This window comes from Melospiza georgiana, chromosome 1 (assembly GCF_028018845.1).
Source record: "Melospiza georgiana isolate bMelGeo1 chromosome 1, bMelGeo1.pri, whole genome shotgun sequence".
Taxonomy (NCBI): domain Eukaryota; kingdom Metazoa; phylum Chordata; class Aves; order Passeriformes; family Passerellidae; genus Melospiza; species Melospiza georgiana.
Genome location: NC_080430.1, coordinates 81,171,268 through 81,183,934, shown reverse-complemented (window position 1 = coordinate 81,183,934; position 12,667 = coordinate 81,171,268). Strand labels below are relative to the sequence as shown.

At 39.0% G+C, this 12,667-nt stretch overlaps 1 protein-coding gene across 2 annotated transcripts in view; it reads left to right on the top strand.

The window, feature by feature from the left end:
- The window catches only part of TRIO (trio Rho guanine nucleotide exchange factor), a 245,234-nt gene that overhangs the window by 163,784 nt on the left and 68,783 nt on the right, over nt 1–12,667 (top strand). For both annotated transcript variants that reach the window (XM_058036549.1, XM_058036559.1), the window contains exons 31-34: nt 1,289–1,390; nt 3,462–3,604; nt 4,199–4,298; nt 12,331–12,574. In XM_058036549.1, coding sequence (XP_057892532.1) covers nt 1,289–1,390; nt 3,462–3,604; nt 4,199–4,298; nt 12,331–12,574 — 589 coding nt within the window. The remainder of the gene's footprint in view (nt 1–1,288; nt 1,391–3,461; nt 3,605–4,198; nt 4,299–12,330; nt 12,575–12,667) is intronic.

The following is a 12,667-nucleotide window of genomic DNA, read 5'->3' as shown; positions in this document are numbered from 1 at the left end:
ATATAGGCAGAAGGTGTTAATGAACTCCTTTGGCAAGAGATTAGGTGTTCAGGAGTAAATGCCTAAGGAGGGCTGTGGAAAAAAAGGCAAGCAGGTGTTACTTGGACAGAACACTCTCCCAGTCACCAGTAAGTGGCTGTTTGGGAGCTTCCTCACCTCAGTGTGGTTTCCATGCATCCAGTAAGCCACAATGGTTTCTGTTCTGTGAGCCTGTCCTGGAGAGCCACATGTAGACTTAGCATCCTTTGCAGAGAGCTGTGTTGCTCAACTGCCTGTTGGGCAAAGACAGTTGTCCAAAGACAGGAAGGGTAGATGTTGGGATGGGATTATTTTAGAAGAAAAAAAAATCTAAAAAGCTTTCACCCACCAACACCAAAAAAAGAGCCAAGTTGGCATCGAAATGAGACAAGAAAAAAAGTACTTTTACTCAGGTATTGGGTATCCAGCATCTCGTGTGTTGAGGTGTGTATGTGCTAATGATGATGTGTATGAGGGGAAAAATACAGCTTCTAATCATGTGAGAATACTTAGCAGCTGTTGGAGAGTGAGGGTTCTTTTAGTTTGAGCTCTCTTTCTTAGTTTGTAATTTTTTTTGGAATAGAGCCTGTATGAATTGTTTAAAGTGAAAGCCAATTCATATGAGTGAGATGTTCCAGTTAGAAAGTGAAAACATTTTGGATGATAATTAGCCATTAAGGTCTGACATTAGAACATTCCCAAAGACTGATTGTTCATGTAGTTGTCTCGCAAAATTCTCCAGGGAAACTGCATTTCTGAATTATTTCAACTGTTTCAGAGGGAAGGAAACACTAGGAAAGGCTCATTTGATAAAAAAGAATCCAGCATTTTAGAAGATAGCAAGAGAATTCTTAAGTATATCTTATCTGAGAGGGAGCATAAAAATTAGTAAACAGTGAGTGTTCTCCAATGGAAATGAACAGGAAGAGGAGCCAAAACTTATTTTTTGCCAAGCATCATCTTTAGAATTATAAGGGTTTTCCTGTCAAGTCCAAAAACTAAAATCAGTAATTCATTTTCGGGATTGTAAGTGTTATTGTTTATTGTCACTTTATAGAAAAAATTGTTAAGCTTGCTGTTCTTACTTTTTTGAAGAGACCTCACACTGCCACCAGAATAAAGGATTCTCTCTAGCCTTATGAGTTAGCCTTAAGCTTCTGAAAATCTCTTTAAAAAATAGTAGTGCTCAATTTTGTAGATTATTAGCATGCCTTTGTTGGCTTCTGAGGAAAAATTCTGTGTGGTCCTAACAATTTTTTCTTAATTCCAGACTTCCGAACTGGGTGTCACAGAACATGTAGAAGGAGACCCCTGCAAGTTTGCTCTGTGGGTTGGAAGGACACCAACTTCAGACAACAAAATTGTTCTCAAGGTAATTTTAGCAGATGTGCTTTTAGTCTATAGCAAGGCTTGTAGTTGTTGTTATTTGTTGGGAAAGTAAGGAATGATTTCCTGCTTTGGGAGGGGCAGCTGCTGACAAAGAATTTTCTTTGGGTTTGCAGCAGTGGTGATGTGTATATATCTAACTCATGTGGCCTGAGAGCAGAGGGGAATCTTTGCAGCCTACTGAAGAATTAGACAAACCTGCTTTCACAAATCATGGTAGGGAGAGGTTTGATCCCATGGACTTCCATAAGCTTGAAGACTTCAGCAATTAGCTGACAGGGAGCTGGTGTCACTAAGAAATGATGGCATCAGTGTTACCTTCCACACTCAATCATCGCTGCTTGTTGGCCATGCTGTTTTTCATGACCCATATTTTTATGCAGAAAACTAACACTGCAAGAGATTTTTATGTCTTTCTGTGGGCTGCAAGTTTTTCTGAAGCTACTTGCCTTTGGATAAAGGTGCATGTAATTCCTATAAGTTTTGTGTCTGGGCAAGTTGCAGGTGTCAGCAGTGCTGTTTGCCTAGCTAGAAGAATGGCTAAATCTGTTTCCTGTCATTATGGTATGTAACCTGGGACTCCTCAACTGAAGAACATGTTTTGTAAATACCATAAGCAGCTAATGGGTAATCATTCATGTTTTGAGGAGCTCTTTTGAGCTGAAACAAAGTTCATATTCCCATTTATAGATTAATGCACCTACTATTAAACTTATTTGTGATTTCACATATATGCATAGCAAATACTCAATAATGTCACTTAAAAATGGCCTCTCCAATTCACATGTCACACTCTTCCTTGTGAATTTCAGGCTAACAAAAGCTTACATTAGCTTTCTGGCAGCAGTGAAGGAATGCAAGGAAATTAAGTGTAACATTAATGCATACTAGATTTTCTTTCAGTTTTTAATGTTCCCATAATTCCAGAGACAATGCTTTGCAGCTTGAAATGATCCTCCCAGGGCAGAACGGAATAAAAGGTTGTAATTAAGGATTCTTTACATAAGATCACTTTAAGGTGTTTCTGTTCCATGCTTTACTTAGTGCATATGATATTTAGAGAACTTTTATGATACATCAAGCTCTTCCACAATTTTGTGGACTTTGTTTGTTTATTCAGTTTTGAAAGCTGGAAACAAGCACTTCCTTACCTCATTGATATTAGAGGTAAATTCCATGAAAAACTAAATAAATGATTCTTTTAAAAGGTCGTGTTTATCTTCTTTTCCTAAATGTTTTTGTTTGTAAAAGACAAACAAAGTCCATCTGTTCCTGCAATTTTCTTCATCCCTTTAGAATTCCTGGTTATTATATATTTATAATATATTAAATATTTATAATATATTTGAAGCCAGTTATTTCAGGAGACAGCAATTAAGAGAAGTAGTATATAATTAAGGAAACTATATATAATAATTTCTTTAGATCTGAAATAATATTTATATTTAGTAGCATTTCAGGTGCAGGGTTAAATTGGGCTAAGCAATCAGATTACAAGTTGGGCAGGATATCAAGTAATTTCTGGAGTATTTAAAATAATAGATATGTTGCAGGCAGCAATTAGAATACAATCCCTAAATTAGCTTTCTGCCTCAAGATATGTATCAAAAAGTGGGAAGAGTAATACATGAAATGTGTTGCAGTAAAAGTTAACTTCTTTGCCAGTAATAGTAGGTTATTATTCTTCCAAGTTAGAATTGACCTAAAATGTAGAATGAGTTTAAATTACCAGTATTCAAGGTGTTATTACTGGAATTCATCTCATTCACATGAGATGCATACAGGGCTTTAGTCATCAAGTTAAAAAAGAAAACTCTGAATTAAGGTTAAAATGTTTTTAAAATACCAATATTAATAATGTTGAGAGGTGTAAAGTAATGTTAGGGATTCAAAACAAGACAGCTAGAATTTCCTTTTCTCTGTTCAGGTTTTTCAGAAATTTTTCACAAAGTCATTCTTTATGCATTCCTCTTTGTGTTTATTAGCTGACTGTATGTGTGGATCTACTCAGCCATAATGGTCCTTTGTGGGGGTTTTGTTTCTTTTGCATATCAAAGGCATCCAGTATAGAGAATAAACAGGACTGGATCAAACACATCCGGGAAGTGATACAAGAAAGGACTATTCATCTGAAAGGAGCATTGAAAGAGCCCATCCACATTCCCAAAACTGCACCAACAACAAAACAGAAAGGAAGAAGGTAAGTAGTATTTCAAATAATCAGAGATCTCTAAGTGTACAACAGTGCTCTTTCCTCTGTACTGTTGAATTTTGAATGCTTTTAAGTGAATTGGACAAAAGCAAGAGTCATTTTGTCTACTTTTATCTTATCATTAATTTACCGTTTCCTGCAGTGCTGAATTTGTTGAGATTTCTGCTCTGAACAGTCCCTGGCTTGTGTAAATGAGCCATTACAGAAGGGATTTGGAACAGGATAGCTGTACATTTTAGATTTTTGCAATTCTGCATTTGTTACTCAGGTCCTTTGTTTTTCTTTTATGAAGCTTGAAATGTGTCACCAACTGTCCTCCTCACTAGCTTTGGCTAAGTGACTGGGCAAGTGTGTTTCCATATTTCTGGCTCACTGGTTGTTGCCTTAATTCCACAGGATGTATACCTTGCAAATTAATCTCTTCTCTTACAGCAGAGAAGTAAGAGAGTATTAAGTACTGAGTATTTGATTCTTGCATCAGTGAATTTGGTGTCTGTTGCCACACTGGGAGTGTCTCACTTCCTTAACTGGCATGTTACAAACACAGTACCACTCTTGTAATGAGACCTGAATTCTTTGCAGGGATGGCGAGGACCTGGACAGTCAGGGAGATGGCAGCAGCCAGCCTGATACTATTTCAATTGCCTCACGAACCTCCCAGAACACGCTAGACAGTGATAAGGTAAGTTTCCTGGATATGTTCTGTGCTGAGAGCAGATGATTTGTCCCTTAGTGTGAATTAGCACCCAGGATTAGTCCTTAGTACCTTCAGAGAAGAGGCATGGATATACTCAGTCTCTTAAAAATAGCTATCGGCAATAGAGAAAATACTTTGATACCAGAGTCATGAAGAGATTATTTGTTCCAATTTGAAACCATTTTGGTCCCCTCTGTTCTGCAGTTTGCTCAAAGGTTTGACCCATTTTAAAATGAAAGTTTTATTTTCCATAAAATTCGATAGCAATGCACAGAATTTTTCTTGATGTTAATCTCAGCCTTCCTGAAAGCATACCATCTGCTTTTCATGTTGGCTTGAGGGTGGTGATCACCACAGATTTACAGTTGTAAAGGAAAAGTACTCTCCAGTGTTTATGGGTTAGGGAGTAGATTTTCACTTTCTGCATGAAAGCTGATGGAATTGTCCAGAAGTAACCCTCCAAACTGTCATTTTGTACTAGTGCTGGTGTTTCCTTTCCTCCGTCTCTGCATGTAGATTCTGGCTGGGCTGTACCATAAGGATACACAGCCAGAGTTTCCCCTGGGTGGAAGAAAGATAAGTGTCAAAAGAATAAAAAAGTTTCCAAAATGTGTGTGTTACTTGGAATTGAAACAAGTTTTTTTGGCAAGTGAGAAGTGTTAGGACCCTGGAGGGAGGTAGAGATGGATAATAAAAGTTTATCAAACAGAAGAATGAATTAAAACACTGACGATGCCTACCAAACTACTTTAAAGTTTGGCTAGGGATTTCTAGTCAGTTACCTCCTTGGGTAAAATTGTTCTGATGAGCCATTCAAAATATGCAGATAAATAACCAGGGTAGGTAAATGAATAGGTTCTCAGAATAATATGTACACCACTTCCATCATCACCTAAACTCAGTGAGTTTTCTCTATTTTCACATGTTGCTCAAAGTCTATGGTTTGATTTTTCCATATAGAGAAGCAGACAGGAGGAGGAAAATATTAGGTGCTTAGGTTGCTCTCGTATTTGTCAAGAACAGCCTATGTTTTGACTCTGTGCATTTGTACTGAGGTTGGTCTGTAGTTTTGGTAGTGGCTTCTTCTAAAGATACCTGTGAGAAGAACAGTTGGTTAGAGGAAGAAGAACTTTTTTGATGACTTTTGTTTTGCTCTTATTCTTAGCATTCTTACTTAACTATTTAGGGGTTTAAAAACATTGTTTTGTATGCTAGCAAACAGTTCTTAAGGGAAGAGTTGAGGTAACCTGTGACCCTCAGAGCAAGACATGCTCTCTGTGATTTCCCTGGTTGTTGGCTGAGACACCAGGCTGTGTTCACACAGGTTGGAGGTGATGCAGTCCATCCCTGCCATGCAGAGCCAACACCCTTCTGCTTGTGATGTTCACTAGGATGCATAGCATCATTGTCTCCTGATGCCCCTGACAGAAATATTTCATGCATAGTGTGAGAATTGCTGAGAAAGGTGGCCGAGCAGAATGCCCTCAGGATTGTTTTCCAGACTGACATGAGGAGGAGTCTTACCAACAACCTGTTCAACAGGAGGTAAAAGTTAAAAGGAAGAGGAATAGAAGGAAGGAAAAATGGAGAACACTTTTCAGTATTTTCTTGACAGATTTTAGGTGTGATTAGTGACTGTAGTGTTGTATTTAAAGTATTTTTGAGATCTTGCATTTGTGCATAAAATTTTTGTTAAGAAAGCCAAGAAAAGCAAGCTGATGACTGCCTGGAAGTTACTTGGGCTGTGTTGTATGTCCAAGGAAGCAATTTACTATCGTGCACTACTAAAAAGTGTGTGAATTAGCAGTGTAGCTTCGTTTGATGTTTCTATTGTATGCTTTGGTTTGCTAAATACATTGAGAAAATCTTTAATCTGTTTAAAAATACAAAATAAAAATTATTAATGAACAGAACAAGAAAGTGGCCAGTGAAATCTGCAGGGTGTCTTAACACCATTGCCGAGTCTGAGGTAATCTCTCACGTTGGACGTTGAAAATTCATTAGCTGCAGTCCACTTGGGGTTTAAAATCTACTCTGCCCTCTTAGCCTAGAAGCTTGAAGTGTGTGTGAATGTCTTACAGAAATGGAGTAAAACAGCTGTACAGATTTAAAGTGCCACTGATGTGGTTAGCCAAAGGAAGCAGTGGAACTCCTTGGTCAAATTTGGAGCAGGTGGCTAACTGAGATGGGATTCCAAACCAAGAAACATTAAAAATATCAAGCAATTAAAACCAGTAATAATTAAGTAGTAGAAATGTTTAGTGCTATATTACTTACTAAGCTTGTTGAACAGTTTTCTGTTCATGTGTATCCATTATTGAGGTTGAGAGAAGACAAAAAATATTAAACACGTTACATTAATCAACAGCCAAGTAAAACCATTCTTTACTTCCTCCAATTATATGTTCAGACAGTTCATTCTTTTAAAATAAATGTTTTGATTAGAAGTGCTAAACTGTTATACAGGGAGTGTATCAAGAATGAAATCCTTTATCCAAATGTCAATATTCTTTCTCACCTCCTCAGAGCTGAAAATCCTTAACCATGATAATAAGTGGTTGAATATTGTCCAGATGAACTTCTTTCCTTGCATCCTGTTTTCTGACATAATTGTAATTGCCATAACAACAAAGAATAACTTTATGATTAGGGTTTTTCTTCTCCACCCTTGCTTTTTAGGCTAGAATTTTAACTTTTGATTGTTGGCTCCACTGTTGCAATGCTGCTTTTCAGTAATGACTGGGATGATGCAATAGACCATATGTTTATAAAGCTGACATGGACATCCTTCCCAGCCTCATGTCATCTGAAAACAGTGTTGGAAGGCAGAATTAGAATTCAGAATAATGTTGGCAGTGGGGAAAATTAACTGGCAAAGTTCTGTGCTATTTAGTAGGAACACATTTGAGCTTATATGAATAGGTAGAAATAGTTAACTAATGAAAACTGAGAATTTGAAACAGTTTTTGAGAGGATGATTGAGAAGCTACAGAGGCTCACAAGATGTTTATTGTTTAGCTGTGTGATGCATCTGGGAGGGCAAGGAAAGCAACAATATATTGGCTTGTAGAAATGGGATGTTGAGGACACTAAGTCCTCATTGTTTACTCAGAACTCATAAGGCGTACATTAGATACTGTAACAATTGAGTTACAGTTTTGAGTACAGAATTTTGGAAAATCAATGGTCCATTGGAAGAATTCTGAGGGAAAGAGGAAAAAGGTTGATTAGAATCTCCTAAACCTAACTTACAGGGCAAGGTAAAAAATTGGGGGCAACAAGTCTAAAGGGAAAAAAACAGCAGGAGGAAGAACTTTAGATCTTCAACTGGGGAAAAAGGCTACTGCACTGAGTTACTAAACAGTCTTTTACCTGTATTTTAAGTGGATGGGATGAAATTGAATGACTTATTTTAAAAAAAGATTGCAATAATAATTTTTATGGGTATGAAAATATGAAAATGTAAAAACCTAGAACAGAGTAATTCTGAAGGCTGGGGAATCTCCATAACTGGAGTTCAGTGAGAACAGTTTGGGTAAATGTTAAGGATTCACACAGATGTGGTCAATCATACTATAGAGGATGGGAATGAAGTGGACTAGGTCATTTAAGATCCCTTTCTGGCTTTTTTTTTTTTATCATGGGGTGTATCTTCATATTGCAAGACATGCTAAATATGTCCATCAATAGCACTGACCCATCCTGAAGCATTGGAAGGTATAATGGCATCCAGCATGAAATACAGAATTTTTGAGAGAGGGTTTGCTAGTCCATCAAAGCATCTCAGTTTTCTGCATGAGTGCTCTCTCATTGTACCCTTCTCAGTAAATATTTTGCCCTTCACCTTTCACAGCATTCCTTCCATTCACATTCTGTAGATGTGTAGCCAGTATTTTAGGTGGCTAATGGATAAAAAAGATTCTTGGACCATTCATTTGGCCTTTCATCAGCCTCATCTCATTTTTAACATTGTCTTTTGAACTTGATCCAGTGCATAGGAAATTAAATAGGGAGGCTGAGGAAACAGTGGAGGTCTGATAGGTTTTTTCATGCTTATTCAGTGATCTGGTAGAAACATGAAATAATCCAAACTAATATCTGAGAACATGAGAGACTTTCAGAAGAAGAACTGTCATAGATTGCTATCCTGAATGGTAGGAAACATGCTAGCTGCTGTGGGTGGTCAGTAGAGCAATATTTTATTTTTAAGAAATTGTCTTTTGTGCCCAGCTGGTAACACTTTGTATTACTGTCTATGTGAAGTTGCATTTCATTTTCATGCTTCTTTAAGCTTGTGTGTAGTTCTTTGAAAGACAGAAAAAAGACTGAAGCAGCAGGAGACTACCAATGGGTATTTAGTTCTGCCAGCTGAGTCTCCAGAAGAGAAAAGGCTCCAATCAGTAGAAAAAAATGTCAATAAAAAAAGCAGACATGGCTCTGAGCACACACCTCTTTTCAGAGTCGGAAACCAAGTCTGGACAGCTACCTGGTCAAAGCAAATTGCTCTTTATTTGAGGCAGAACTTTTGTTCTGTCCCATTTATTTTCTGTCAGAGTGCACTTGTTTCCATTTTAAACAGGGATTAAAGATTTTTTGTTTGAAATAATTGAGAAATCTTGTTAGCTACAAGCTTTGCTTTCCTTTCTTCTTAATGTAAAATTATCGTGAAGAATTAAATCTCATTTGCAGTCCTGAGAGGATGTTGTATGGCCTGATGTAAAGGCTCTTGAATATCTGGTCAGCCATGGTGCTTGCAGGTAGTGGTGGCAGATGGACTTAGTGTGGTGTCCCTGACTTGAGCAAACCTGTGCTAAGAATGTACTCAGTCAGTGCTCACATGTTTGTGTCGTTTGGTTTTTTCTTTCTCTCTACCAGAGACAGTGACTAAAAGGCCCCATAGAGGTGAACATAGATGGTTAACATTAATTTCAGCAACTGCAAGGCACCATGTCCCATGATAAGCTGTTTAATTAAACCTTGTGCCTTTTTGTAATCTGCAGTTCTGTTTCTGTCTGGCTTTTGTGTCTCATCTCGTCTCTGTCTCTCCAGTTTCCATGTTTCAGACATAGCATCATTTATTTTTACCATGCATGATTAATTCAGTTTACATAAAAGGTTTCTTGAGACGGATGGATAAAGTATATAAAGCCTTTGTTCAGCCTAAATTTGGATTTTGATGGTTTGTAACTCTTTTCCCTTCAGTGCAAGTGAGTCTCCCAGTTTGTGCTGTGCCTCTCACTCTTCCCTGCAGCTAGCCTGGAGAGCCCTGCCAAAGCTGTCCAACAACAGCTGTTGAGCAATGCTCTTAATCACAGACACTCCCTGCTGTCCAACTGCATTTCATCAGTGTGAAGGATGAAACTGCTTCACAAAGTGTGCTGTGGAGAGAAATTGAGCAATGAAACAAAGAGGATAGAAGTGTTTCCTAACCACTACTGTAGTAGGCAGAAAGAAGGGAAGTTAACCCAAAGGAAGGGAAAATTGGTAAATGCTTTTTTTGCCCAGCTCTCCAAAGTGCCATATGTGTGTGCTGGCTACAGAAATAATTGTTTTTTGTGTCTTAGCAGTAGTGGAAAAGCTCTGCACTAAGTTGCATGTAACAGCATAGGTGCATGTTTGTGGATGGTGTGGACCTAACAACCCTGAACAAGAAGTGTCTTACATGCTATACTGAAATGTGAATGAGTATTGAATTTCAGTGGAACACTGGCCAGCTGGGATATCTGATTATGACATTATCTGAGAAACTAGGAATTTTGTGTACTTTGGCCATCTGACATGACCACTGACAACCCTCATTTGCTTTTTCATTTAGCTTAATATTGTATAAAATACTTAGAAAACATAAATCTGAGATCCTACTTTTTTTGTTATATTAGGGGAAAGAAAAGAAAGAACAACTATAGTACCAAAATATGTGGCCATTGCACCAGTCACAAAAAATATACCGCAATCTCTATTTGTAAGAAGTGAAGGGTCAGGAAAGCAAACAGAGCACCAAAGATATGCTCCTGGAGGTATTTAGGAGGAAATATAAGGACGAGATGTAGTTTCTGGAAAGTTTCAGCCTGTTACTGTGCTTGCACTGGATGGGATATGGACTCCTGAGAAAAATTTGGTCTGCCCTGTACACCTTGTGAAGTCATACTTCATCAGCTTTTTTGTTAGTCCCCATCAGGCATACAGATGGTTTCAATTGTTTCTGAGTTGGTCTGACAAAGGCTGTAACATAAATCAATACCAGAAAGCAAGGGAAAGCTCTTTACTTTTTCCCCTTTGCATAGCTTTGCATGGACTGAAAAAGGGAGTGTAAGGGAACAGGAAACATGTTTTAATGAGGGAGGAGGTTACATGTTTTGAAGGTGTGCCCCCCCCCTGTAATTTGTGTATTGGGGCTGTCCGAAGAGACAGGGTAGAAGCAATTTTTAGCCTGTATCTAAACAGGTACAACCTGATTTATCTTCCTTAAACACTAGATGTATGAGGGTTTTCTGCCCTTCTTGGCCCCAGCATTCCCTCAAGAAAACTTCTGCTCCTCTGTAAGCTCACATAAGCAATGCTAGCCAGTGAGATTAGCAGGCAGATACCATGGGAAAGCTCTGGAGTTACTGCAGCCCATCTGCTTGGAGTTATGTTCTGTCATTTGTTGCAGACTTGAGGAAGAAAAGGTTGGAATTGTCCTTTGATTCTTACTGGGATTTTGCTGCTTTTGTCATTTGCTCTGAAATTCTTGCTCGATAACAAATAGCATTTTCCTAGAAAAGTTTGTCCAGTACTGTTTCCATTCCAGGCTTGTAACGAAAGCTAATAAATAAGAAACAATGCAGTCTCTTATTTCCTATTTCTGAAGCTCATGGGATGTAGCTGGCAGCCATTAAATAGTCAAAAGCAACGTGGCAGGGTCTGTTCAGTGTGTTGGGGTGGCACTTGCTTCTAGATGTGATGCAGCTGGAACTCTCACAGGGTACTGGTCCTGCTTTGTCAGTGTAGAGCACTGCAAGGTTACCTCAGTGAGCTGAAGGAGTTTACTGGCTTGGTTCAAAATTACTGAATTCACAGAAGTTGAATACCAGCTGAGATGTGGTATGAATGTTGCACTGAAGCAGCCAGAGCTATAGAAATGCGTGCACATGAAAAACAGAAGTAGCCTGGAATGCTGTTGCTGTAAGGAAGAAGGAATTCTAGGACTGCTTGCTTAAGTTGATGGGTGCTTTGGCACTGAGCAATCTTGGGAACTTTGCAAAGTTCTGATAATAATTTTCATTTCACATCAAAGCAGATGTAACAATCAAAGAGAGGAAACTAAAGCTTAGGCAAAGTTATTCTAATGAACTGTTTTGAAGAGGGGGAGGAAAACCCTAAGCTTGCATGATTTTAATTCAAGTTTGTGCAGTTTTATTTGGGGGAAACCAACAAAAATGTGAAAGTTGTAAGCCTGTGTGAATTTTCTGTTAAACAGGTAAGTATTTGTGAATGTTTTGTGAAGAACTTTACGCTGACTTTTACAATTGTGTATGATGTGTCCTGGACAATTTTGTGACCTGTGTGTAAACTGTGAGTAGGGTGGGAATAAGGCAGTAAGCTCATTTGAAAAAACTACCTCTTTCTCTCTTGAATTTGAAAGATAACAAAGCTCATGGGTGACTGTATTTAGTAGTATCTGACCTTTTTTTTTTGCTAATTATCACCTATAAAATGTATTCAGAAGCGACTGCTACTTCAGCTTTTGGGATACGGAGCAGTCTAGCAAGAAAAGCTGCTTAAATCCTCCGCCCAGCACTGTCACAACCAGTGTGCTTTGAACAATAGGCAGAGACAAGCAGGGTTAGAAATCTGTTCTAAAACGCCAGAACTGCCTGATTTTGAAACGCTCTCTTCTTGATGTGGAAAGTCCCAGAAGCCTGCTATCTCATCCAAAATACAAATCCTGCCAGGAGTCCTAAATAGGTACCGGTGCGTGACGGAAGGTTTGATAACAAGCGCTCATGCGGCTTCTCCTTGTTCTCTCCCCTGGCAGCTGTCTGGTGGGTGCGAGCTGACGGTGGTGATCCACGACTTCACCGCCTGCAACAGCAACGAGCTGACCATCCGCCGCGGGCAGACCGTGGAGGTCCTGGAGAGGCCCCATGACAAGCCCGACTGGTGCCTGGTGCGCACCACGGATCGCTCCCCGGCTGCCGAAGGCCTGGTGCCCTGCGGCTCCCTGTGCATCGCCCATTCTCGCAGCAGCATGGAGATGGAGGGCATTTTTAACCACAAAGGTAAGGAGTGATGGGCACAAAGCCTAGGCATCAGCAGCGTGGCGTGACGGTGTTCGCAGGGGTCTTAGGATGAGGGAGGAGATGAGGATCAGA